Source organism: Sceloporus occidentalis, unplaced genomic scaffold, assembly GCF_023333645.1.
Source record: "Sceloporus occidentalis isolate IW3139 unplaced genomic scaffold, rSceOcc1.0.p SCAF_2, whole genome shotgun sequence".
In the NCBI taxonomy this organism is placed as follows: domain Eukaryota; kingdom Metazoa; phylum Chordata; class Lepidosauria; order Squamata; family Phrynosomatidae; genus Sceloporus; species Sceloporus occidentalis.
Window position 1 is genome coordinate 23,729,221 of NW_028316982.1, and position 27,220 is coordinate 23,756,440.

At 41.3% G+C, this 27,220-nt stretch overlaps 1 protein-coding gene across 1 annotated transcript in view; it reads left to right on the forward strand.

Moving 5' to 3' along the window:
* LOC149318048 (maltase-glucoamylase-like) overlaps positions 1-27,220 on the forward strand; it is a 184,447-nt gene that overhangs the window by 88,710 nt on the left and 68,517 nt on the right. Inside the window, exons 38-48 of the mRNA XM_089507700.1 lie at positions 143-177; positions 276-392; positions 1,456-1,604; positions 6,095-6,179; positions 6,293-6,349; positions 10,968-11,092; positions 12,368-12,456; positions 14,842-14,891; positions 24,507-24,680; positions 26,277-26,429; positions 26,831-27,037. Coding sequence (XP_089363826.1) covers positions 143-177; positions 276-392; positions 1,456-1,604; positions 6,095-6,179; positions 6,293-6,349; positions 10,968-11,092; positions 12,368-12,456; positions 14,842-14,891; positions 24,507-24,680; positions 26,277-26,429; positions 26,831-27,037 — 1,241 coding nt within the window. The remainder of the gene's footprint in view (positions 1-142; positions 178-275; positions 393-1,455; positions 1,605-6,094; positions 6,180-6,292; positions 6,350-10,967; positions 11,093-12,367; positions 12,457-14,841; positions 14,892-24,506; positions 24,681-26,276; positions 26,430-26,830; positions 27,038-27,220) is intronic.

A 27,220-nucleotide genomic window follows, 5' to 3' on the forward strand; every position in this document is an offset into this window, starting at 1 on the left:
TAAAATTGACCCTTTAGTTGTCTAAGATGCTGTTTATAAGTCTATATGTAAGAGACTTGAGGGAAGACATAACCCAAATGTTTGACAAGTTGTTAAACTGAAGAAGGAAGCATTTGATAAACTGATATTACTTTTCTTACAGGCATGATGGAATTTAGCCTCTTTGGAATATCATACGTAAGTCTGAGTCAATCCATTACCATTCCTGTCGTTGTTTAATGACTCAGATAATAAGAGGATAATAATTAATATTTGGTTATTTTTAATATGTTCAGACTGGTGCAGATATCTGTGGCTTCAACTATGATACAGATTATGAAATGTGTGCCCGCTGGACACTACTGGGTGCCTTTTACCCATATTCCAGAAACCATAATGGCATAGGATATAGGGTAGGTTTAACTTTAAATGTTCTATTTATTTATTTTTCTTTTCTTTGTGAAAATATCTTTGCAATAACTCTGATTGATGTTTCAGTAATAACCTATCTTTACTACAGTTTTCTTGCACTCTTTCTTGGCAAATTTTGGATTTGAGACTGCCTCTCAAGTGCCCTCTTGAAGGCTTCCAAGGAGGCAATAAGACGGATCTCTTCCGGGAGACTATTCCATAAGTTCGGAGCAGCCGCAGTGAATAATAATAATAAATAATAAAATATATCCCTCCTCTTCCGTTTGGGGATCGAGGCGGGTAACAACAGTGTTTATGATACAAAATATAAAAACAATAAAACCCACAAAATCCTGACCCAACCCTCCCTCCCAAACTATAAAATTAACATAAAACATGATTAAAATATATAACAATACAATACACCATTACAAGATTATTCTATAATCCGTGAATGACGAGGAGATATAGTAGGAAGGACGGATAGAATCGGTTCTGGGTGGTTATCACTCATCGAAGGTCTGCTGGAAGATAAAGGTTTTTGTTGCTTTTTTAAAAAGCCTCCAGTGAAAGCTCTTTGGGAAGTCATTACAAATCTGGTTGGTTGATGTTCTAATAGATCCTTCCCAGTTGTTCTGAGAGTGTAGGGAGAGGCGTTCCCGCAAGTAACTCAGACCCAAGCCATGTAGGGCTTTATGTTAGTGCCTCACAAAACTATATATTTCAGGATTCTATAGCCTGGAGTCATGAAAGTTAGGATGGAGTCATGACATGGTGTCAGATTGTTGTAATTAGGCAGTGCAGATCCACCCTTAGTGAAGAATTATATCCCTAACATGGAGAGGCTTTATTTGCCATAAAATATAAAGCTGCAAAGAATTTCTCCCACCCCCATATGGTCCCACATAGCTTTGCTGTTATTTTTAGTGGGGTGGAATAGTTCTGGTATAGCTAGTATGTTTTTAATATATTATTTTAAACTACCTGCTTAATATAATTCAGGGCTACTGTAGAAATTACCTGAAGTTCTAAAAGTTATATTGATTTTTATTTTTCTTTTTAAAGAGGCAAGATCCTGTAGCATTTGATGAAAAATTTCAAGAAATATCCAGAAATGTGCTCAATACCAGATATACTTTGCTTCCCTACCTTTATACACTGTTGTATGAATCACATGCTCATGGTAACACAGTTGTGCGCCCATTACTCCACGAGTAAGTATTAAATATTCTAGCAAAGTCGTTCGACAAAAGAACTCTCTACTTAGTATTCTGTTATCCCGAAATAATCCTGTTGTCATTGCTAAAACAAACTTTTCTTATTTTTTAAAAAAAACCCTAAAAGAAGATTAAATATACCTTTGCAAATACATACTTAATATGTGTATGATACAATACTTGCATGCAGCAGCTAAAACTACTAATGCCTAAACCTCCTAAATGATTATGTAATTACATCCCCCCCCCCCCCCAGCTTCTGTCCTTTCTTTTGCTCCTAAGCATTAAAGAATGGACTTGGTCTATACCTACTTTTAGGTACTGGTCTTAGAAACTCTCCTTGAGGTTGTTATGTGCTGTCAAGTTGATTTTTACTTATGGCAACCTGATGAATGAGAGACCTCCAAGTGAGCCTGTTATTAAGAGCCCTGCTGAAAACTGATGGCCATGACTTCATTTTAAAAGTTAATTCATCTGTAATGTTCCTCTTTTCCTCCTGCATTAGGATCATTATATTTTTGTTGAATTGTACTGTGTATTAATTTTATATTATATTCCATTTTCTAGAATGTGCACCACTGGCAGGCCCATTTTATTTTATTTTATTATTTTATGTACATGCTGTCTTAACCTACAGCACTTTATGAATAACGTTTAATAATAATAATAATAATAATAATAATAATAATAATAATTTAATAACATTTATACTGAGAAATATTTTTTTGTATGCTATAACAATATAATAGCCTCAGTTCACTCAATTTACTCTGGGTTTTAATGGGAATTCAGGCATAATTTGCTCTCAGATCCCTTTATAAAGTCCTCCCTTCCTTTACGTGGGGGATCCATTCTGGACACACACACACACACACCCCGCATAAAGGGAATTACGCGTATGCTCAAGCCCCATTTAAATGAATGGGGCTTGTGCACACGGTAGCCTGGTGGCCCAGCGGCGCATGTGCACCACGGGCGCATGTGCCATTACACCTTATGGGGCATGCCACCCCTTTTCCCAGCTTGGCTTTCAGCCTATGCTGAAAGCTGCTTAAGTTGCACCCACCTCATATGTATGTCTTTCTGGCAGTCTATGAGATCCATATAATTCTCCTCCAGTACATATCAGATGAGCTGATATTCTTCCCGTCAGCTTTCTTCATTGTCCAGTTTTAAAAATAAAATGTAGAAATCAGAAATAATGTATCATGGAAAATTCTGATATTTATATTCAGTGATATTTTTACACTGCATGATTCAGTCTAGTTACTTCATAGCTGCACCTCGAGTTCTTAGTCTTCTGATTTCTTGTCTACATTTTCCATTTTTGATGACTGAGCCAAGGTATACTAATAGCATTGGTATCTACTTTATCAGCTTAATAGTTATGCAAATTTTCTGTGCTCATTATTTTTGTCTTTTTAGGATTTTGTCTTTGCATTTTCTTCTTCATAGAATCATAGTATCATGGAATCACAAAGTTGGAAAGGGCCTTATGGGCCATCAGGTCCAAGCCTCGGATCATTGCAGGATCTCCAGCTACAGCAACAAGTAGCTGTCTAGCCTCTTTTTGAGAGAGAGAGACAGACCTCATCACCAATCTAGGCAATTGGTTCCATTGTTGAACTACTCTTACTGTCAAAAAGTTAATTGTAATATTCAGTTTCTTTAACTCTCCTTGACAGTTGTTTCAAGTCCATTTTTCTCTGTAAAATGTAGTAATATGATGTCATCAGTGTATTTTAAGTTATTGAAAATTCTTCCTCCAATTCTTAGAACTCCTGCCTCTGAGTCTAATCCTACTTCGCCTTCAGTCCCCCTACTGGGAGGATGGATGGATGGATGGATGGATGGATGGATGGATGGATGGATGACAACAGCAATAATAATTTTCTTGTGGTTTTGCATATAAATTAAATAGATAGTGTGATACAATGCACCATAGTCTTGCCAATTAGAAACCTTTCCTTTCTCCATATCTGCTCTTCCCAGTGACCTCTTATTCAGAATTTAGTGTTACCAGGTATGGCACATGAATGAATTTATACATGTTATGAATGGGTAAATCACACCCTCCCAGCCCTAGAAAACCCTGTGATAAGTTGCCTTGGGGGTTACCATACTGTAAGTCAGAAATTACTTGAATGCACACAACAGCAATAACAAATGAATGCACTTGCCTATAAGGGGTCTTGTGAGCTTAATATTTGTAGGCATCTTAGTCAAATTGGAATCAATAAACCACGTTCAGACAGAAATCTCTCAAAGGGGAATTTTAGTGAACACACAACAATCAAGAGATATACACTAAATGCATTGGATGGTAACTAGTACTATGGTATGTTTCATAAGTAGCAAACAGTACATACAAAATACAAATAAGTATTAGAACACAGGTGCTTTAAAATTGAGATTATTAATTTAAAATTGGGAAATCTGCAACGATGAGAAGGTTAAGCAATGTGAAGCTGTGGGAATGGAAGTGAAGGGAGAGCTGTTTAATAAAAGAAAGAAAGAAAAGGAACAATGCCCTAATACACACACACCAGAGAAAGAGGGATCAGTTTTAGGGAACTGCAGAATGCAGGGAATGTGTTCTTCAAAAGATAGATTAGAACTAGCAAAAGTTAGCTCTTCTTGGTCCTTTTGTACCTTTCTTGTGAAAAGCTACAAAGTCTAGGAAATAGGAATCTTTGGACTTTCCGTTTACATCTGAGCACATCAGCAGTCTTTTTGGCCTTTGTCTAACTATGCAATTAATCACAGAAATATTTGTCTTTGTTCTTTACTCTTCCAAGTAGCAGGTGAGAGGCTTCCAACCTGAGGGATGTCATCTTCCAGTACTATCTCTTGCTTCATTTTAGATTGCCTCATTGTAGGGAGTAAAATACATTCAGAATTAATTTTTTGTACAACTCCTCAGTCATTCAGAATTGATTCACAGTGTATTGTTTTGGATAGTGTTAACAAGAGTTAGTTAATATGACATGTTCATAGAATCATAGGATCATAGAGTTGGAAGAGACCACAAAGGCCATCCAGTCCAACCCCCCCTGCCATGCAGGAATTCACAATCAAAGCATCCCAGACAAATGGCCATCCAGCCTTTGTTTAAAGACCTTCCAAGTAAGGAGACCCCACCACACTTTGAGGGAGTGTATTCCACTGTCAAACAGCTCTTACTGTCAGGAAGTTCCTCCTAATGTTGAGGTGGAATCTCTTTTCCTGGAGTTTGCATCCATTGTTCTGTGCTCTAGTCTCTGCTCCATCCTCAGTGTGATACCCCTTCAAATACTTTAAGAGAGCTATCATATCACCACCTCTTCTTTAGACTAAACCAGCTCCCTAAGGCTTTCCTCATAAGGCATGGTTTCCAGACCCTTGTCTTTTATAACAAATTGTTATCATTTATAAGGGATGCCTGCCAATGCCACCTCCTATAGCATCTCTTTCAGAGTTTCTCTGTCATCCTCATCAGTAGAAGTACCTGTTCTCTTTTGCTGATGTAGTCATTATTCCCTGAAGAGGATAAATGCATCTGAGTCTGGTACTTCCATTGTGAACATTCTGCTTTTCTTGACCCTACTAGGAATTTAGCCTCCTTCTATAGTATCCCAATGGTATTATTCTCAGCCTCCCTGACATTCTCAAGCCCTCTCATCATGTTACGCTCTGCATCTAAGAGAGAGAAGTTCTCCTTAGGGACATTTCAAGTGTGAGGGAAGCTATTGAAAACCAGAAGATGGCTCTTCTGAAAGGCACTTTTTTTAAAAAAAAATGGAAAGCAATTTCAGAGTTTGCTTAGCTAAATGTGACTGACAATTAAGAGGTTAATAAAGTCATGCACATTCTGAACCCAGTTAGTTTGTAATAATAGGCCATTCATGTATTGATTTTAGAGGACTCTTTCCCCATAATTTAGAACTAATGTTATCATTCTGCAGCAGAATGGAAAGCACAAGTGAAGTTTATTTCTTTTAGCTCATGCAGGGCTCTACGTGTTCTTCTAAATTTGCAGTGGGAAGGAGAGAATGGAGGGGGCAGTTTCCATACTATGCATTTAAACCTATTCCTTAAGCAATTAATTTAAACATATAAGTGACAGTCATCTTCTCACAGTCTTGGCAATAAGTATGCCTCCTGATGTATAGTCAGTGAATAGTACAGTGGACTATTCAGAGATTCCAAAGATGAAAGTAGATATTTTTTTAAATGGCTTTAGGTCACTTTCTTTGCTAGTTTACCCTTACTTTACATGGGGGATCCATTCCAGACTCCCCCACGTAAAGCAAATACCGCCTATGCTTGAGCCCCATTTACATGAATGGGACTGATGCATGCAGCAGCGCAGTGGCATGTGCCCCATTCGTCCCTATGGGACGCGCCACCCCTTCTCCCCATGTGGCTTTCAGTGTATGCAAAGTAGGATAGTTTCCCCCCCAGTCATATTATCTCACTTGATAATGATCTGCTGTGTTTATTTGCAGGTTTGTAGAAGATAAGATCACATGGGACATATATGAACAGTTTCTCTGGGGACGTGCATTGCTTATTAGCCCTGCACTGCATAAAGTAAGCACCAATATGAAGTATAAACATACATGAACAAACTTTACAAACCAAACAAGCAAACAGATCCTACAACTTTTATGATCTAACACTAACATGTCTATTAAACATTTCAGAATGTTACAGAAGTGCAAGCTTATTTTCCTGAGGCCCGCTGGTATAATTATTACACAGTAAGTACGATTTCCTTCCATTCGTTTTTCACAGTGGACTTTGGTATTATTTATAGAAATGTCTTACAAAATGTTTAAAAAAGAAGATGATGTAATTAAAACATGTTGGTGAATGCGGAGATAGGTTAGATGCCATGGTATTTTATCATAGCTTTGCCACAGTGGAAAAAATTCTGGTTGTACAAATTGGATCATTGATTTCAGAATGATCCTTTCACCTATTTCAGCCCTGTGTGCTTTCTCCTTTCTGTTCCAAAAGGTTCCCTAACTTTTAAAAGTAGCAGAAGGGGAAGGTAATGGGCCTTAAGTGGATAATGGACTCAGGTTCTTTGACTTGTGTGAATAAAAGTGCTTTCTGCTGTGATACATCCACCACTGATGATAACTGTATGACCAGATTCTTCAGCACTGGAAACACAGTTGTCTCCTTCAGATAAACATAAAAAGTATTTACAATCTTCAGAGCACACTCATACAGATACACATATGAACGCTATTGTCATGCTGTAATGTAGAGTAAAATATGCAGTATTGAAAGGGGGGCATGGAGACATCCGCGATAGCATCTCCATACAACTGCAACCAATGTCCAAGTGAATACAATCATTAAGCAACATATAATTTAGTTAATGTATGTATTTATTTCACACTTCTATTTAGAACAGACCCAGAATGGGTTAAAATTAGTGATCAGCAAACTCTGCTTGACACTGGGTCAAAAATTATGAGTCTCTTTGAAGTCCCTGCATGAGCTTGTGTATACACACCCCAAAACCAGCTACACACCCAAAGAGATATAAATTGGTTTATAGTGGGGCCATTCAGACTACAGTAAAAACCAGGTTTTAAATTGATTCTTGCATGTGAAGTTCATATTGGATCCGATTCCGCCACAATCCATGTTGGGGCTTGCGCAAGGAAATACCCCATACACCGAGGTATCCAGAATCGGGCTAAAATCCGTCTTTTCTCAAAAGACCTGGGTTGCACCAAATTTGAACTTGCCCTCGATCATGATCGGGGCAAATTAGGGAGGGATTAGGGTCAGGGGATGGGCAGAGGTTGGAGCATTCCCATCATCAGAAGGGAGGGGGAGGAGGAGGAGGAGGAAAGAGCCAAAAAAAGGGGAATCTGGATGCAAAGGGTGACAGGAGAAAAGGGGGAAATCAGGGGTGACTTTTGGGCTGCAGAGGGCTGTCAGAGAGAGGTGGGGGGTGGAGAAAGTGATGAAGGAGGAGGACGACGAGGAGGAAGAGGAGAAAGGGGCCGTGGGAGGAAGGGAGCCATGGAGGGGATCCTAAAATGGAGCAGGAGGAGGAGGAGGATGAAGGAGCTGGGGCAAAGGATCAATGGACTTCCCCGAGGAAGGAGAGGGTCTGAAGGAAGGAGGAGGAGGAGGAGGAGGAGGAGGAGGAGGAGGAGGATTTCCAGAGGGAATTGGGTTGCGGGGCTACACTGGGGCATGTAGGGAAATCAGGCTGCTTATTGTCAGAGGGAGGTGGGGGTGGTGGAGAAAGCTCAAAGGGAGGTGAGGGTCGGAAGGATTGCCCAGGGAAGTAGGGCTGTTGGTCTAAGCTGGGGGATGTAGGGAAACTAGCCTCTTTTGATAATTTATGCACATTATTTTTTGGGTGCTTGCTTGTTCTGCTTTCCTCTTGCTCCTGGATTATTATTATTATTATTATTATTATTATTATTATTATTATTATTTGTGTTATATGAGGATGCTACAGGAATGCCTGCGCTGCCTTTCCCTTTTATTCCCAATTCATTCCATGGGTCTACTTTAGTTGGAGCTGACAGGTCATGCTCTCTCAGCCTCAGTGGAAGGCAATGGCAAAGCTCTTCTGAAGAGGAAAAGGGTCAGTTCAGGTCAGGTCAAAGGCAGGGCACGAACGGAGCTCACATCAGGCACGCCCCCTCCTTTTCATATTTTTTTAAAATTATTTTTGACCAAATATGTTCATAATTTTTTTTCTTGAGGCAGTTTTATAGATAGATAGAGCAGGGCTAGCAGCTTGTGCACTTTCCCTTTCCTCTGCTCGTTTCCAGCAAAGGGGAATGTTGCGAATGCAAATGTTACAAATGTTGCAAAGGGCTAGACTTACATTTCCAATGTTAGATTGTTTGCTCTTGTCAGTTAGACAAAATGATACATGCTTTTGCTACTGAATTCAGAGGCAGCCCTGAATTGCTTTTAAAAGCAAAAAAAAAAGAAAAGAAAAAAAGAATGCATGGCAATTGCATCCTTTACTGGCATTTCTGAGGTGAGGAATTTATTATCATCATCATCATCATCATCATCATCATCATCATCATTATCATTATCATTATTTCATGTGTAAGAGGCATTCTGGGGGGCAAGGAGTGGAGGATGCATTAGCTTGCATGGGATTGAAAATGGGAACGGGGCAGATCTGACCCAAATGCCCACACATACACACAACCCACAAAAAAGACGTTTCAAAAAAATTGACACTTTGGGGCATTTTGTGCATGGCTCTTTAAAAAAAAGGAGGGGGGAAAGACACTTACGATGCCCCTGCAAAACGTCACCATGACGATCACTTGATTGACAACAGGCACCTTGACAGCAGGCACAGAATGCATTCGATTTAAAATGCCCCTCTTTTTGTAGTGGGCACTTGCTAATGGAGAGTTTCAGGGGAGGGGCATCCGAATCAGCCCAGTTCCTTCCAGGTTTTTGCTGCCAGTCTGAATGGGGCCAGTGTTGTCTTTGCTGTATTAGGCTACCTATTTTTCCCCAAGTCCTCAACATCATTTGTGCTTCAAACAGCTTTGTTAGATAACCTCAGGTACTTAATGGACCCTTATTTTCATTGCAAGGTTCTTAAGATTTCTCCCATTTACATCCATTTGGGGAATGCATTTACTTGGGAGATCTGTCTAAATGTCCCATCTTGGTTTTTTAATTGTATTTTAAAGATGTCCAGTGCAATCCTATGCATATATTCTTGGCAAAGAACACAATGAAACTTTCTGAAGCTCCTGTCCTATAGAGACTCGTATAATTATCTATATTGTTACTATTTTCTCCTCTTCCCAATTCTTACTAAAAAGATATTGTCAGTGTTGTTGTTTTTTTACTTTATTAGCAACATTACAATTTAAAATTTCATTACCATGTTTTTGGTAGGTATATAACTTTTAAAGGCACTACTGTGTGTGCTTGTGTGTAGAAAGGACTCTTTTTTCTTTCTTTTTTCTTTTTTCTTTTTATTTTTTTTGTAGGAAAGGCATGCTAGTTTTATGTATAATGGAATAATCTGAATAATAATGCAGAAAGACACATCGCCATTCCTATTTTCTAACATGTATTAATCAAGAAGTTTGATAATTGAACTAAAGTCTAAATTCAGGAATTGCTATATGGACATATGTATCTATTACATATGAGTAACTGTACAAATATCCAGATCAGCAATCTGGGTATAGTGTGCATATATTGAATATTATATGCGAAAAACCCTCCCTGTGTACAGATCTGTGCATGCATTTCTGTACACTTGTTGAATACAATGTGTGACTACCCTTTTTTGGCATATTTAGAGCAGACTGATATAAATGAAACACAAATTAGTCCTGGCTAACTTTAGTTCTATTTAGTTCAATGAATTTCCATTAAAAATGACTATGTCAAGATTTAGAAGAATATACTTTAACCAGTACATCTAACCATATCTTAGAAAAAGTGAGAAATATTGATTTATTTAAAAACTAAGCAATAACTATCAAGGAACAAAATGAATTCATGTTTGTCATTCACACCCATTTAAATCATTATCTAAATTATTTGTTATTAACTTTTAAAATCCTGTTAATTCACATGGGAATTAAATGTATCTCAGGGACCGCCTCCTCCCGTACAATCCTCCCCGCGCTCTCCGGTCCTCTGGGAAGAACTTACTGCAGCCTCTAAAATCTAGGCTTGCAGCGACCTCCCAGAGGGCATTCTCTGCTGTCGCCCCCAAACTCTGGAACGACCTGCCGGATGAGATCCGTCAGTTGACATCATTAGACAGCTTTAAAAAAGCTGTCAAGACGGATCTCTTCCGGCAGGCCTTTCCAGATTAACCATCCCGGCCCAGGTTCCCTGATTCCCTCATTCCTCCCGTGGCCCCATCTTAGTGATGGTTGAGGATCAACAGAGGGATATCAGGGGTTTTAGTTTTTAATTGCTGTTTTTATGCTTTGATATTGTGTTTTTAATATGTCATACTGTTTAATACTGTCTTAAGGGGGGGAGGGATAAATTGTTTTTAATTGTTGTATTTTATATTTTAATGTTGTCAACCGCCTGGATTGGTTTCCCATAGGGCGGTATACAAATTATTATTATTATTATTATTATTATTATTATTATTATTATCTGATTTTCACATGGGGCCAACAGTAATTTGCATATGGCAAAGACAGAGACACTGAAGTAAGCAGATAATCTAATTATTTTTGCCTTATTTGTATCCACTATACAAATTTGCCATAATAATCTCAGGATGGGAGCTTTTAATATTTAATCTTGCTTGTACTTAACTATGAAGGACACACACTTTCATGTTTGAAAATAAAACTGTTCGCATTTGTTTTTCATCATTAGAATGAAGTTGAGGAAGTGAGAGGACAATTCCATAGCTTAACAACTCCCCTTGAGCACATCAACCTTCATCTCAGAGGAGGCAACATTATCCCATGGCAGCTACCTGCTTTCAATACCCAGGCCAGGTACAATCAGAACTGTTGGGATTTTTATAAACTTTGGGTAAGGGAGGGAGGCAAAATTAAAACAAAGAAGAGATATACTTATTGATCAGAAGTTCTCAGAACTAAAATAGGAAACAAATCTTATCACAAGCATATGGAAAAAATAAATCATTTATGACTCAGAGTAGATGGCCCCATAGGAGTGGCCTCCAGTTGCTCTGGCTGTAATCGTTCCAGGACTGTGGCAACCACATCGCCTCCTTCCAATGTGGCCTACTGCTGTGTTCCCAAGCCAGAGCAGCCAGGAGCCAAATTAAATCCTCTCCTTTTTGCAGCAGATCCAGACTACTTCTGTTGATGCAGGAGTGGATTCTGGTTGTTGGGGGGATGCACATCATTTGAATTTCATGCCACAAAAGTGGCCGTGTTTCAGGCTTAAATCAAATGGCTAAGCCACAGTAGTTTTCAGAAATATGTGTATTTCAATGACTTTCCATGTTTTTTAAACTTTACTTTTTATTAAAATAATCTTTACAAGGCTTGCAATCAGCACATCACAAAAACATTTTCCTTTTCTGTCTACAGTCAGCTCTTGATATTCATGGGGGTTAGGAGCACAAGACCCCCTGTGAAAGTCTAAATTCACAAATAAAGTAGGGGGGTGAGAACAGTGCATGTGTGCACGTGCCCATCTCCCTCCCTTCCAAAGCCTCAAACAGCTCTAGCAAGATCTCTGAGGTGCTGGAAGGGCAGGGGAGCATGCATTCATGTCTCCCTCCTTCCCTTCCTAGGCTTCAGGAAGCGCCAGGGAGCTCTATGAAGCCTTGGAGCAGCAGGAAGGAGGGCATGCTCACTCCCCAAACCCTTTCCCAAAGCGAGAGAGCTGTCTTTTCCCAGGCTGCTCCCTGTCCTGGAAAAGGGTAGGAGATTATTTTCCCCCAACTCCTTCTCAAAGCAGATAGCTGCTTGGGGAAAGAGACAGCTCTCCATCCTGGAAAGGGGTGGGATTGATGCATGCACCCTTCCCAGCTTCTCCCTTCTGGGCTTTTTCCCTCCACAGAGGAAAAGCCCAGGAGGGATGAGGAGGAAAAGTGTGTGTACAGCAGTCTTGACCTTGCGAATAATCGAAACCGCGAGTGTCAAAGCCACAAATGTTGAGGGTCAAATTTATCTCTTATCTTATTTCTTTAGCCTTTATTTCCATGTATAAGTAATAAACACTATATTCATTTAAGTTTATTTCCAGTCTTATTTATGAAAAAGCTTTGCCTTTAAATGTTTCTATATTCCTCCTAGCCGAAAAAATATGATGGGTCTGACAGTAGCTTTGGATGACAATGGGGCTGCTCAGGGACTTCTCTACTGGGATGATGGAACAACAATTGGTAAGTGTAATACAAAATGTACTGGCATTTTGCATAAATGATAGAAATAATAATAATAATAATAATAATAATAATAATAATAATAATAATTTGTATCCCGCCTCTCCTGGAGGATCGAGGCGGGTAACAGCAGAAATCAGATACAATTATACAAACAAATTATCAAAACATTCCCTCAATCACTCAATTTATAAATAAACACTAAAAATATGCTATTGAGATACTAAATGCTTCTCCTCGACCATTTGGGCTGGGGAGGAGATTTTGCTGGCCTCTCATTGGAGAGACCAGCATTTTAAAGGAAAACAGCATGCTCTGCTGGCTGTTGGGAGAGGAGGGGTGGGGTTTAGACTACTTGAGGCTTCCCTGCCCAAACTCCTCTCACTTGGCTTCAAACGCTGGCCCACCCTCCCGCCTCGACAACAGTGTGAAAATTATTTCTGGTCACCTTGGGGCTGGGTAGGAATTTTCTCCCCTTTCCAGGGGTTTTTCGCCTACCCCACACTGTTGGTTGAGGACCTTGACAATTGGCATGGGTATGGTCATAAATAGGCTCCACGCATAGGCGGGGGAGATAGACATTTCAGTGAACACCTTGGCACCCTCCTAAAGGGTGAAGGTAGGTCTCTGGAACTCACGTTTAGGTCTTGTGCGTAAACGTGAAGGGAAAGAGACTTGCCTTGCGGCTGGCTTGAGATTTAAACCCTCACTTAAGTCTTGCAAGTTAAGTGGGGGAGTCTTGGGTTGGCCTTCCGGATGAGGGCCGGCCAGGGAGCAACCCAATTATGGATTGCCCTTGGGGCCCAGGTGTTTTCACCCCTTGGAAGCTGGGGAATTGGTCTTGGAGCAGACCATCCGCCAGCTGTTCCTACACAAGGTTCTCCCCCCTGGTTTTTTGCAGTTCTCGAAGAAATAAGTTTAAATAAGTTGAGTTAAATAAAGTTGCCCATTTTATAACCCAGTTCTCTGTGTCTGGTCTCATTATTAATGAGTCGGTCAGCAGTACCCCAAGGCAACAGATCCTGTCTGATATTGGATGCTAAGAAGGATCTGCCCTAGTTAGTACTGGGATGGGAGACTGCCAGTGAATACCAGGTGCTGTAGACTATATTTCAGAGGAAGGAACTGGAAAATCCACCTCTGAGTATTCCTTGCCTAAGAAAACCTCGTGAAATTCATGGGGTCACTATAAGATGAGTGGTGTCTTAAAAACACACACACATATCCCTCCAAAACTTGAGGCCTACATTTCCTCAATTGGAGATCAATTTTATTTATTTATTCATCTATTTATGTAATTTATATGATGCCTTTATCTTGGAGAGGGACTCAAGGCAGATAACAGATAAAATAGTTTTAAACATTTACAGTAGCCATGAGTGGGCAGGATCCCAGAATGAATAATAGGCGAGGGCACCTTTTGTGTGTGCTTATATCCCATACCTTGTCTGTCTATCTGTCTGTCTTGTTTCTTTCTTTCTTTCTTCTGTGCCTCCTGCCTCTTTGTCCATGCACCATAGACTGTCATGGGAGGGCCACTTTTTGCAGAAATAACTGATTTGCAGAAGGCTTTTGAGATTAGATGATGGGCCACAGATTACTCATTACTGATGTAAAGATTTGCCTTGAGCATGGGCCACATGTGATATAACCATAATAATAATAATAATAATAATAATAATAATAATTGCTGTATTGAAATAGTACTGCACAATGGGAAATAATGTACAAGACCATGTATAAGGAGCTAATGACCTGATTTATTTTCTCTCCAGCATGTCACCATCTCAATTCCGGGACAATGTAAACACGGAAAGCAACTTTACAGCACTATATAATTTACAGCGCTCTATAAATATGGCTTAATAATAATAATAATAATAATAATAATAATAATAATAATAACTGTGTCTCAGCTCCTTAATTTTTTTTTCATGTAGTTTGAACTTCTGATATTACCTTAGTGGTATAGATAAGAATGTGCTACTGTGGCTATCAACATTTTTGTTAAGCTCCACATGCCACACATAACTCCCACTTGATTTTGTATATACAGCAGAACATATTATAGAAAAGTATTAAACTATTATCAGACCAAAACTCAGATTATTATTTATTTTATTAAGTAACTAACTTTCTTTCTTTCTTTCTTTCTTTCTTTCTTTCTTTCTTTCTCCAGACCTCAGACTCAAGGTGGTACTTCAAAATTTCATTAGTTTCATTGTCTTAACTATGTCATTATTATTATGGTAATGACAAACTTCCTCTGAATAAATCTGGACAGGAAAACCTAGGGGTCACCATAATTTGGGGTCATCTTGAATGAACACAACAACAACCAGACCATATTCACAATATTATTATGCTATTATTTTCTTTTTACAGATGCATATGAGAAGGGTCTTTATCTCTTGCACACATTCAATATCAGTCAGGTATGTAAAATTTCTGTTCTTGTATCAATCCCAGCTGAGCTATAGATACTGGACCCTTTTGCTGTTCTTGATTAGGGTAACTAGTAGCATATACAAGAATGGAAGGAAAGAGGTTCTTGAACATACACTGCTACCCCGGGTTACGAAATTAATTCGTTCCGCTATTCCTTTCGTAAGCCGAAAATTTCGTAACCCGAAACACATTTTCCATTGAAAATAACTAATGCGTTCTATGACCTCAGACTGAACCTGCAAGTCAAAACAAAGGCACAATAGAGGCCTATTAAGCTAAGTACCCTACAATACAATGTAATACAAAGTTGCCTGAGGCACTAATGATCTTAACAATGACTGGCAGGTCCATTCTAAACTTTCTAAAGAATAAAGAAAAAAAGTTTTTTTCTTATCTTTGATGGTTCTGGCATCTCAGAGTGACGCAGGAGGAGGAGGAGGAGCTCTCAAATCATCACAGCCATGACCAAAGCAACCCCAAATCTAAAAAAGCAACCCCATGGTCACACTCTATGGCCCACATCAAATCAAGGCCAAACTTTCAAAACTCACACCCCACACCCCACACTCTCAAATCATCACACCCATGACCAAAGCAACCCCATGGTCACACTCTATGGCCCGCATCAAATCAAGGCCAAACTTTCAAAACTCACACCCCACACCCCACACTCTCAAATCATCACACCCATGACCATACCACCCCAGAACTCAAACCCAAAGGCCAGAAACCCCAAATCTGAACATGCAACCCCATGGTCAGGCCCATTCTAAAGGATAAAGAAAAACAGTGTTTTTCTTATCTTTGCTGGTCTTGGCATCTCAGAGTGAGGCAGGAGAAGGAGGAGGAGGAGCTCTCAAATCATCACAGCCATGACCAAAGCAACCCCAAATCTAAAAAAGAAACCCCATGGTCACACTCTATGGCCCACATCAAATCAAGGCCAAACATGCAAAACTCACATCCCACACTCTCAAATCATCACAGCCATGACCAAACCACCCCAGAACCCAAACTCAAAGGCCAGAAACCCCAAATCTAAAAAAGCAACCCCATGGTCACACTCTATGGCCCACATCAAATCAAGGCCAGACTTTCAAAACTCACACCCCACACCCCACACTCTCAAATCATCACACCCATGACCAAACCACCCCAGAACCCAAACTCAAAGGCCAGAAACCCCAAATCTAAAAATGCAACCCCATGGTCACACTCTCTGGCCCACATCAAATCAAGGCCAAACATGCAAAACTCACATCCCACACTCTCAAATCATCACAGCCATGACCAAACCACCCCAGAACCCAAACTCAAAGGCCAGAAACCCCAAATCTAAAAAAGCAACCCCATGGTCACACTCTCTGGCCCACATCAAATCAAGGCCAAACATGCAAAACTCACACCCCACACCCCACACTCTCAAATCATCACACCCATGACCATACCACCCCAGAACTCAAACCCAAAGGCCAGAAACCCCAAATCTGAACATGCAACCCCATGGTCAGGCCCATTCTAAAGGATAAAGAAAAACAGTGTTTTTCTTATCTTTGCTGGTCTTGGCATCTCAGAGTGAGGCAGGAGAAGGAGGAGGAGGAGCTCTCAAATCATCACAGCCATGACCAAAGCAACCCCAAATCTAAAAAAGCAACCCCATGGTCACACTCTCTGGCCCACATCAAATCAAGGCCAAACATGCAAAACTCACATCCCACACTCTCAAATCATCACAGCCATGACCAAACCACCCCAGAACCCAAACTCAAAGGCCAGAAACCCCAAATCTAAAAATGCAACCCCATGGTCACACTCTCTGGCCCACATCAAATCAAGGCCAAACATGCAAAACTCACATCCCACACTCTCAAATCATCACAGCCATGACCAAACCACCCCAGAACCCAAACTCAAAGGCCAGAAACCCCAAATCTAAAAAAGCAACCCCATGGTCACACTCTCTGGCCCACATCAAATCAAGGCCAAACATGCAAAACTCACACCCCACACCCCACACTCTCAAATCATCACACCCATGACCATACCACCCCAGAACTCAAACCCAAAGGCCAGAAACCCCAAATCTGAACATGCAACCCCATGGTCAGGCCCATTCTAAAGGATAAAGAAAAACAGTGTTTTTCTTATCTTTGCTGGTCTTGGCATCTCAGAGTGAGGCAGGAGAAGGAGGAGGAGGAGCTCTCAAATCATCACAGCCATGACCAAAGTAACCCCAAATCTAAAAAAGCAACCCCATGGTCACACTCTCTGGCCCACATCAAATCAAGGCCAAACATGCAAAACTCACATCCCACACTCTCAAATCATCACAGCCATGACCAAACCACCCCAGAACCCAAACTCAAAGGCCAGAAACCCCAAATCTAAAAAAGCAACCCCATGGTCACACTCTCTGGCCCACATCAAATCAAGGCCAGACTTGCAAAACTCACACCCCACACCCCACACTCTCAAATCATCACACCCATGACCATACCACCCCAGAACTCAAACCCAAAGGCCAGAAACCCCAAATCTGAACATGCAACCCCATGGTCATGCCCATTCTAAAGGATAAAGAAAAAAAGTGTTTTTCTTATCTTTGATGGTCTTGGCATCTGGTCCTGGCATCTCGGAGTGAGGCAGGAGGAGGAGGAGGAGGAGAGGGGCAGCCCAAAAAGCCAAATTTAAACCAATTCAAGCAATTTAACCACTTCAGCCAATTCAAGCAATTTAACCACTTCAGCCAATTTATCCAATTCAAGCAATTTAACCAATTCAGCCAATTTAGCCAATGCCACCAATTTAACAAAGTTAACCATTTTTTAAAAAAGAATTTGGTGTTTTTTTTAAGGGTCACCTTTTTTTTAAGGGTCACCTTTTGCCTTCTTGGATGACGGTTCTCCCTCTCTAGTGAAAACTGGTCCAAGGATGTCTGCTTTTGCCGGCCCTTAAGCAGGTTCTTAAAATGGCTAAGGCAGACATTATCAAAATGGGCAATGGCATGGCTGGTGAGCACCTTCTCAGGGTGGTGCTTCTCAACATATGAAGACACATTGTGGAATTGCCGCAAAATGTCTTTAATTTCTGCTGTTGGCAAAAATGCCCCCGCAGCCTCCTCCTGCTGGCCCCTGTCGAAATGGAGCACGTCCTCATCCACGGCCGAGTGTTGCATGGCCGCCAAGGCCTTCAGGTCCTCTGTTGTCAGGTCCTCGCTGTGCTCCTCGATGAGTTCCTCCACGTCCTCGTTGTCCACGTCGAGTCCCAGGGACCTTGTGATGGAGACGATCTCTGCAACCTCTTCTTCTTCACCTGGCTCAGCACCCTCGGTCTGTGACCCTTCCAAGGAAGAAGCATCAGGCCACAGCTTCCTCCACGCAGCAATCAGGTTGCGCCTGGTGATCTCCTGCCAGGCCAAGTCCACCATCTTCAAGCACACGACGATATCAAAATGCTGCTTCCAGAACTCTCGAAGGGTCAGCTGTGTGCTCTCCGTCACATCAAAACAACGCTTGAACAGGTGCTTGGTGTAGATCTTCTTGAAGTTCGCAATCACCTGCTGGTCCATGGGTTGCAAGAGGGAGGTCGTGTTGGGCGGCAGAAACTGGACCTTGATGAAGGAGAACTCATCAAGGATGTCCTTCTCCAGGCCATGCGGGTGCGCAGGAGCATTGTCCAAGAGGAGGAGGCACTTCAAGGGCAAATCCTCTTCCTCCAGGTACCGCTTCACAGTCGGGGTGAAGACACTGTTGATCCATTCCACGAAAAGGAGGCGTGTGACCCATGCGCGGCCATTGGAACGCCACATCACTGGCAACCTGTCCTTCTGAATGTTGTGTGCCTTGAAGGCCCTTGGATTTTCGGAGTGGTACACCAACAGGGGCTTGATCTTGCAGTCCCCGCTGGCATTGGCACACAACGCAAGTGTGAAGCGGTCCTTCATAGGCTTGTGGCCTGGCAGTCTCCTCTCCTCCTGGGTGATGTAGGTGCGGCGAGGCATCTTCTTCCAGAAGAGGCCCGTCTCGTCGCAATTGAAGACTTGCTGCGGGACGTAGCCTTCCTCCTCCACCATGGCCTTGAACTCGACGACGAATGCTTCGGCGGCCTGGTGGTCTGCGCTGGACGCCTCGCCGTGACGGACGACAGAGTGGATCCCGGTCCTCCTCTTGAACCTCTCGAACCAGCCACGTGATGCTTTGAAGTCCGGGGTGGCTGGCTCCTCCTGCGAAGAAGTTCCTTCGCCTGCCTCCTTGCTGGCCAGGTCTTCGAAAATGGTGGTGGCCTTCTCGCAGATGACCGAGGTGGTCACAGTGTCCCCGACTCGCTCCTTTTCCTTGATCCAGAGGAGAAGCAGGCGCTCCATCTCCTCGTGCTTCGGGGTCCTCTGCTTGGCAATCGTCGTCACGCCTTTCGCTGGAGCCACAACAGCTCTGATGGCCTCCTTCTGCTTGAGGACAGTGCCAATTGTCGAAGGGTTTCGTCCATACTCCTTGGCAATGTCCACCAAGCGCACGCCCCTCTCGTGCTTGGCGATGATTTCCTTCTTGTCCTCCAAGGACAAGGGAGCCCTCTTCTTCTTCTCACCGCTTGGCTTGGGAGCCATAGCTCAAGCCTAAAAAGGACAAAAGGCACAGGCACTGAGCAAAAGCCACAATTGGAAACCACCCCCACCCCCATGGTCACACTCTCTGGCCCAAACTTGCAAAAGTCACACCCCACACTCTCAAATCATCACAGCCATGAGCACAGCACCCCAGAACACAAACCCATAGGCCAGAAACCCAAAATCTGAAAATGCAACCCCAAAGTCACACTGTCTGGCCCACATCAAAGCAAGGCCAAACTTGCAAAACTCACACCCCACACTCTCAAATCATCACAGCCATGGCCAAAGCACACAAGAACACAAGCCCATAGGCCAAAACCCCCAAATCAGAAAATGCCACACTATGGTGAGAGTCTCTGGCCACATGCGACCATGGCCAAAGTTTTAAAAGTCACACACCACACTTTGAAAACAGCAGAGCCATGAAGAAATCAAGGCAGCAAATGAAGCCCAGCATCCACAAATCAGAACATGCCACCCAAACAGCAAAAAAACCCAAAAAAAGCAACCCAGCACCTCAAGCCCATAATCCACAAATCAGAGCATGCCACCCAAACAGCAAAAAAACCCAAAAAAAGCAACCCAGCACCTCAAGCCCATAATCCACAAATCAGAGCATGCCACCCAAACAGCAAAAAAACCCAAAAAAGCAACCCAGCACCTCAAGCCCATAATCCACAAATCAGAGCATGCCACCCAAACAGCAAAAAAACCCAAAAAAAGCAACCCAGCACCTCAAGCCCATAATCCACAAATCTGAACATGCCACCCAAACAGCAAAAAAACCCAAAAAAAGCAACCCAGCACCTCAAGCCCATAATCCACAAATCAGAGCATGCCACCCAAACAGCAAAAAAACCCAAAAAAAGCAACCCAGCACCTCAAGCCCATAATCCACAAATCTGAACATGCCACCCAAACAGCAAAAAAACCCAAAAAAAGGAACCCAGCACCTCAAGCCCATAATCCACAAATCAGAGCATGCCACCCAAACAGCAAAAAAACCCAAAAAAAGCAACCCAGCACCTCAAGCCCATAATCCACAAATCAGAGCATGCCACCCAAACAGCAAAAAACCCAAAAAAAGCAACCCAGCACCTCAAGCCCATAATCCACAAATCTGAACATGCCACCCAAACAGCAAAAAAACCCAAAAAAAGCAACCCAGCACCTCAAGCCCATAATCCACAAATCAGAGCATGCCACCCAAACAGCAAAAAAACCCAAAAAAAGCAACCCAGCACCTCAAGCCCATAATCCACAAATCTGAACATGCCACCCAAACAGCAAAAAACCCAAAAAAAGCAACCCAGCACCTCAAGCCCATAATCCACAAATCTGAACATGCCACCCAAACAGCAAAAAAACCCAAAAAAAGCAACCCAGCACCTCAAGCCCATAATCCACAAATCAGAGCATGCCACCCAAACAGCAAAAAAACCCAAAAAAGCAACCCAGCACCTCAAGCCCATAATCCACAAATCTGAACATGCCACCCAAACAGCAAAAAAACCCAAAAAAAGCAACCCAGCACCTCAAGCCCATAATCCACAAATCAGAGCATGCCACCCAAACAGCAAAAAAACCCAAAAAAGCAACCCAGCACCTCAAGCCCATAATCCACAAATCAGAGCATGCCACCCAAACAGCAAAAAAACCCAAAAAAAGCAACCCAGCACCTCAAGCCCATAATCCACAAATCAGAGCATGCCACCCAAACAGCAAAAAAACCCAAAAAAAGCAACCCAGCACCTCAAGCCCATAATCCACAAATCAGAGCATGCCACCCAAACAGCAAAAAACCCCAAAAAAAGCAACCCAGCACCTCAAGCCCATAATCCACAAATCAGAGCATGCCACCCAAACAGCAAAAAACCCAAAAAAGCAACCCAGCACCTCAAGCCCATAATCCACAAATCAGAGCATGTCACCCAAACAGCAAAAAAACCCAAAAAAAGCAACCCAGCACCTCAAGCCCATAATCCACAAATCTGAACATGCCACCCAAACAGCAAAAAAACCCAAAAAAAGCAACCCAGCACCTCAAGCCCATAATCCACAAATCAGAGCATGCCACCCAAACAGCAAAAAAACCCAAAAAAAGCAACCCAACACCTCAAGCCCATAATCCACAAATCAGAGCATGCCACCCAAACAGCAAAAAAACCCAAAAAAAGCAACCCAGCACCTCAAGCCCATAATCCACAAATCAGAGCATGCCACCCAAACAGCAAAAAAACCCAAAAAAGCAACCCAGCACCTCAAGCCCATAATCCACAAATCAGAGCATGCCACCCAAACAGCAAAAAAACCCAAAAAAAGCAACCCAGCACCTCAAGCCCATAATCCACAAATCAGAGCATGTCACCCAAACAGCAAAAAAACCCAAAAAAAGCAACCCAGCACCTCAAGCCCATAATCCACAAATCTGAACATGCCAGTAGCAAAACCCACAATCCACACTTTGAAAAAAAAAAAAACTCAGCACCCCACAGCAAAAGCATGGTCACACTGTCTCACCCCACCCCACCCCACAAGAAGAAGGTAAAAATCCATCCACCTACCTGTAGAGAAATTCCTGATGGCCGGTCTTGATCCGAAGAATACAGTACACCTGGCAAAGTCCAAAGGCAGAAAGCCAGGAAGAGTCCAGACCAACAGTGGAACCAAGTTAGAGCTCAGAAGAAACTCTTGCTCAGACAGTCCACAAGGCCAGACAAAGGAGCAGATCAATGGAAGCCGGCTTTTGTATCTCAAGCCAGGCCACCCCCCCAATTTCGTTAGCCAATCCAGATGATCAGCTTGATTTGTCAAGCCAATCACTGCTGCTAACGAAATTCAAAATTCGCGCCAAAGCTAACCCCTAACCCAGCCCCCTTAGGTTTCCGTTAGCCCTGGAAATCCCTGGAAAGCCTGTAGCTGCACTTTGCATCATTTGAATTTCGCGCCGAAATGAATTTCGTAACCCGAAAAATATTTCGTAACCCGAAACAGTTTTTTCCAATCCACGTTTTTCGTATCCCGGAAATTTCGTAACCCGGTCATTTCGTATCCCGGGGCACCAGTGTATATTTTTGTCAGATTGGTTGCAACAGTGTTTTACTGGTTGATTAACAACGCTCCAAGTGAACAGAACTATATACAAAGCACCAGACAAATCTCCTCCCACCCTCTTCTATTTGCAGAAAAGCTGGAAAGGATTCACTGATCTATCCTTATTATTAGTACTTTTTAATTACGTTCTTGTAGAATATTTGACATGAAGTAGTTGTATATTTAAAAAAAGGTAGTGAGCTGCTGCTATCAAGGTTCCTGTTTGTTCCTGTTTGCTGTCTAAGTAGACTATGACTATACTGGTGTAATGCACACTCTTGATTGGAAAGCTGTGCTATTAGTGCTGTTTTTAAAAAAATACTGAAGCTTTGTTATGTGCTTCATTTCACAACAGCTTCTCATTTAACTTGGGCTCTTCACATATCATCACATGTGAACTCCAAAGAATGAAATGTGTTTTACTAACTATACTTATAATTTAGGTATGGGTACAGTTCCCTTAGGCTTTGTCCAAGTTCTTGATAATGTTACAGAGATCTGATCCATTCCAAATTTATCCATCTTCAGCTGTCTAATTCCTTCCTTATGGTTTGTTTTCTGCCAAGCCAGTTTCCAAACCTTCATTCTCACCTGTGTGACTGTAAACTTATTTTCCAGTATCAATCTGAAATGGTAGAAAGATAGGTTTGATAGAAATATTGGTGCTAGGACTTTTTAAAGCTCTCCAGTCTAATCTAGGCCCAGGGATGATGACGATGACATATCCTTTATCCTGCAAGTGTCTGTGTAAAAGATACATTTTGAGGAACGAGAAAATAGTGAGGCAGCTCTAAATGGCTAAGCTCATTCACAAACCTACTCAACATTCAGAAGGAATTTGGCAGCGTTCATCAACAAAGTAGTTGTTTCCAAACTCTTGTACATGTCTCTTCCAACTCTATGATTCTATGTGGCTTTTGATTTCACAACATGACAAATCAATTTTAATAGGAAAAGAAGAATTTCATTTTTAAGTGAAAATCAGTCTTCCCCAATCTTCTCTCCTAGTGTGCTGGTCTAAATTGTGCCTATACCATCTCCAACCAGTTTGGTGTAAATGCTTCTTCCCTATCTTATGTTCAATAGAAAAGCACAGTAAGGAGCCTTCTTAATTAAGGCAAATAACAGCAAACTATTGAGTTGATCATTTTCTGTGCCTTCTTGTGCAAATCATTCACCTATTAGCCTAGAAGCAGAAATCATTAGGACATTAACAATTATTACTTTTCCTTGGGAGCATAGAGGTTATTTTGGATTGCAGGAAGTGCTGGTAGATACAGTAGCTTGAGAAGTATCAAGTATCCATAATTTTGATCCCTACTAGTGAAAACTGAGACATTTGCATCTAAAAATTAGTATACTAAACAAAGCAATTGCTTTGAAAACTGTTACCTTAGAACCATGGAAAGGAAAGGAAAATAAAATAATGCCACAATACCAACATAACTTGGTATGCTTATAGGTCTTCTGTTTATTCATCCATAGATATTGTACATTCATCATGACATGTCCCTTTACTTTATTGTTCAAATCAAGAATTTGTTTCTGGAATTTCCATTTACTTACTTTCTATTTACTGTCTCCTGCAACTACATTTACACAAGTATTTACAGCCTAGTTTAAAACTTGAACCAGATATTACAAATGTTGATTCATTTTCAGCGCACAAAATTATTTCACTCTTTCTCCATATATCAATAGTTTTGTAGAAGGCAGTGTAATGGGTACTTTGTGATTTTTGTGGTATTGCACTGGTGTTCCTTCTAATGTTGTTTCTCTGGTACTGGAGTTCTGTATCTTTAGGAATAGGTTGAACAGATAAGAGGACTAGAGTGAAATGGAGACGAGGGTGTGTAGTTATAAAATTGTAATTTATAATGTGGGGAAATCTTTTTTTTTCCAGAATATCTTGAACATTAGCATTGCCCACCAGGGATATTTTGACCCAAACAACTTAAAATTTGGTGAAATTAAAATCCTTGGAGTGGTAACCAATTCCACTCCTATTGTTGTGGTACGTCAGAACGGTGCAGACGTTCCATCCAGTCACAACACAACCTATAATGTTTCATCTCAGGTAAGAAAATAGTAATATTATCACTGTGAACCCCATCTATTTAACCTAGCATCTGGTTTATTATATTGACTAACTAGGTCCTGTTGCAATATCAGCAAGCAATATATAATGTCAATAAGGACAATAGCATGCTTTCTCCATTGTTTCCAATCTTTAAAGCTCAGTAGTGATAATCACCACATCACATCACAAAGAATTCCAGGCTTAACCACATAATGTGGGTATTTGACAATTTCCAGACTATGTCTGAAATTTGGTGTTCTTGACCACTCAGGAAAAACTGATAGGAATTGAAACAGTGCTTGGAAAGTTACTGCAACTTGCTCCAATGCAAAGTTGTGCATCTATACTAACTGAACTGCACAACTTATATAAACATTTGAATGGTTTAAATTGGAAAAGGGTAGAATATCCCTTGAATGCTAAGCCCTTAAATTGTGTATATTAACTGAAAACTATGACTATTTGCTCCTCTAATTTAATTCATCCCCACCAAGGCTGCTCTTCTTTGGCTGCCTCCTCTTTTGTCATTCTTTCTCAGCTGTTTCTTTGCACAACTTGCTCCCTGAACTCTTGGGGCTATGAGTCTGTGCTCCACTTTTTTCTTGATCAACATGACTACTCTGATCCCCCAATTCCTTCTCATTCCTGCTAATTTGATTCATCCCTACCAAAGTAGGAGAGGAGAAGCCTTGGTAGGGATGATGCAAATTAGCACGGATGAGAAAGAATTGTGGAATCAGAATAGGCAGGCAAGACAAGGAAGAATTAAACTTTTTCAATAAAGGCTTTTCTGGGCCTAAAGTAGTTGGAGGGAGACCTAAACATTGTCAAATTTTCTCAGGTGTATGGGATGTTTTATATGTTTAACAACAGCACTTTATATAACCCAAGCAATGTGTGATGGAGTGATCTCCCATCATTTGTCCCAGCTTCCACCAACCTAGCAGTTTGAAAGCATGCAAATGCAAGTAGATAAATAGGTAGCACTTCGGTGGAAAGGCAACAGCATTGTACATGACCACAGCATTGTCTTTGACAATGCCTGATTCCTTGACATAGTAACAGAGATGAGCACTGCCCCCTACACTTTGACATGATTGGACAGACTTGTCAAAGGGGAAGCCTTTACCTTTACTTTTATAGCAATTTCTAACAATTTATATAATAGTGTATATAAAAACAATAATAAGGAACAGTCAAAACATGATTGTGTTCTACCTAAATATGAAATAAAAGTATTTATTTCAGTTAATTGAGTCATATAATTCTCTGTAAAATTAACATATTGGTTATATTCATATTAGCATATTGTTCATCTTCAAAATACACCCCTTTTAAAGCATCTTGGTCAGTCTATAGTAGGAAAAGATTTTCAGCACTGAAATAGGGGGCATGAGGGAGACCTGCTAACCCTACAGTTATGAGGGACAAGTATTCTAGCCCTCAAATAAGGAACATCCCTTATAATAAGGGTCACTGGGCAATCCAAATCCTACTTCATATATCAACTCTAGCCAAATAAGGGTATGATTTAAAGTGCACAGTTATATAAAAATGATAGTGAAATAGTTTGGTTTCTTTTTATTTTCAAAGGTCTTGCACATTACAGGCCTTCAGCTTGCACTTGGGCAAGAATATACACTGAGATGGGAACCGGAGAACATTCAAGATACAGAAAAATTTAACTGCCATCCATATCCAGAACCAGCACAAAGCACTTGTGAAGCTCGTGGCTGCATCTGGGAGGTGAGCAAAAAGGAAATGGTGAAGCATGCTGTTTAGGGATAGTAGATTCTAGAGTAGTTAGGGCAGATAACAACAGAATGGAAAAGTGTCCTGTCATAAGCATTTCTGAAAAGGGAGACTAACTCTGCAATATATCTCAGGGTTGTCCTTTCAGAATAAAAAAAACCCACAATTCCACAGACCATAGGAATGAGCCTTCTTTGAATAGACCTATGTCTTGTTTTATGTTATAACCTTTAGTTGTCCCTGAGCTCTGCATATCATCTCCTTGCACCTCCACACTTTCAAGTCTTTCATTATCCATGCTATATTTAAGCTAAAAGCATAAACCCTAATTTGCCACTGACTAAATTTAATTAAATTGTGAAGAGTTAATTATGGCATTTCTGATTTTGTTTCAGGTTGTCTCTACTCCTGGGGTGCCACACTGTTATTATCCCAGTAAATATGGCTACTCTGTCAGTAACATTCAAACCACTGCTAGGGGCTTGACAGCTGATCTCCATAGGGACACTGACTTCCCTAACCCATATGACCCGAGGTCACCAGCAGTGGACCTGCTGCGTTTGGAAATGACATATCATTACAATGATATGCTGCAGTTTAAGGTAAAGTACAGTTTCACAAGATATACTTCCCCCCTTAGGTTTTGTATGTCTGAAAGCCCTGGATTATGACAATCCACATGCAGAAGCCAGTGACATTGTCCCCACAGCATGTGTGAATGTGCTCACAGTGTGTCATCAAGTGTTTGTACCATCACAGAGAATGGCTTGAGTGTTCAGATGTGA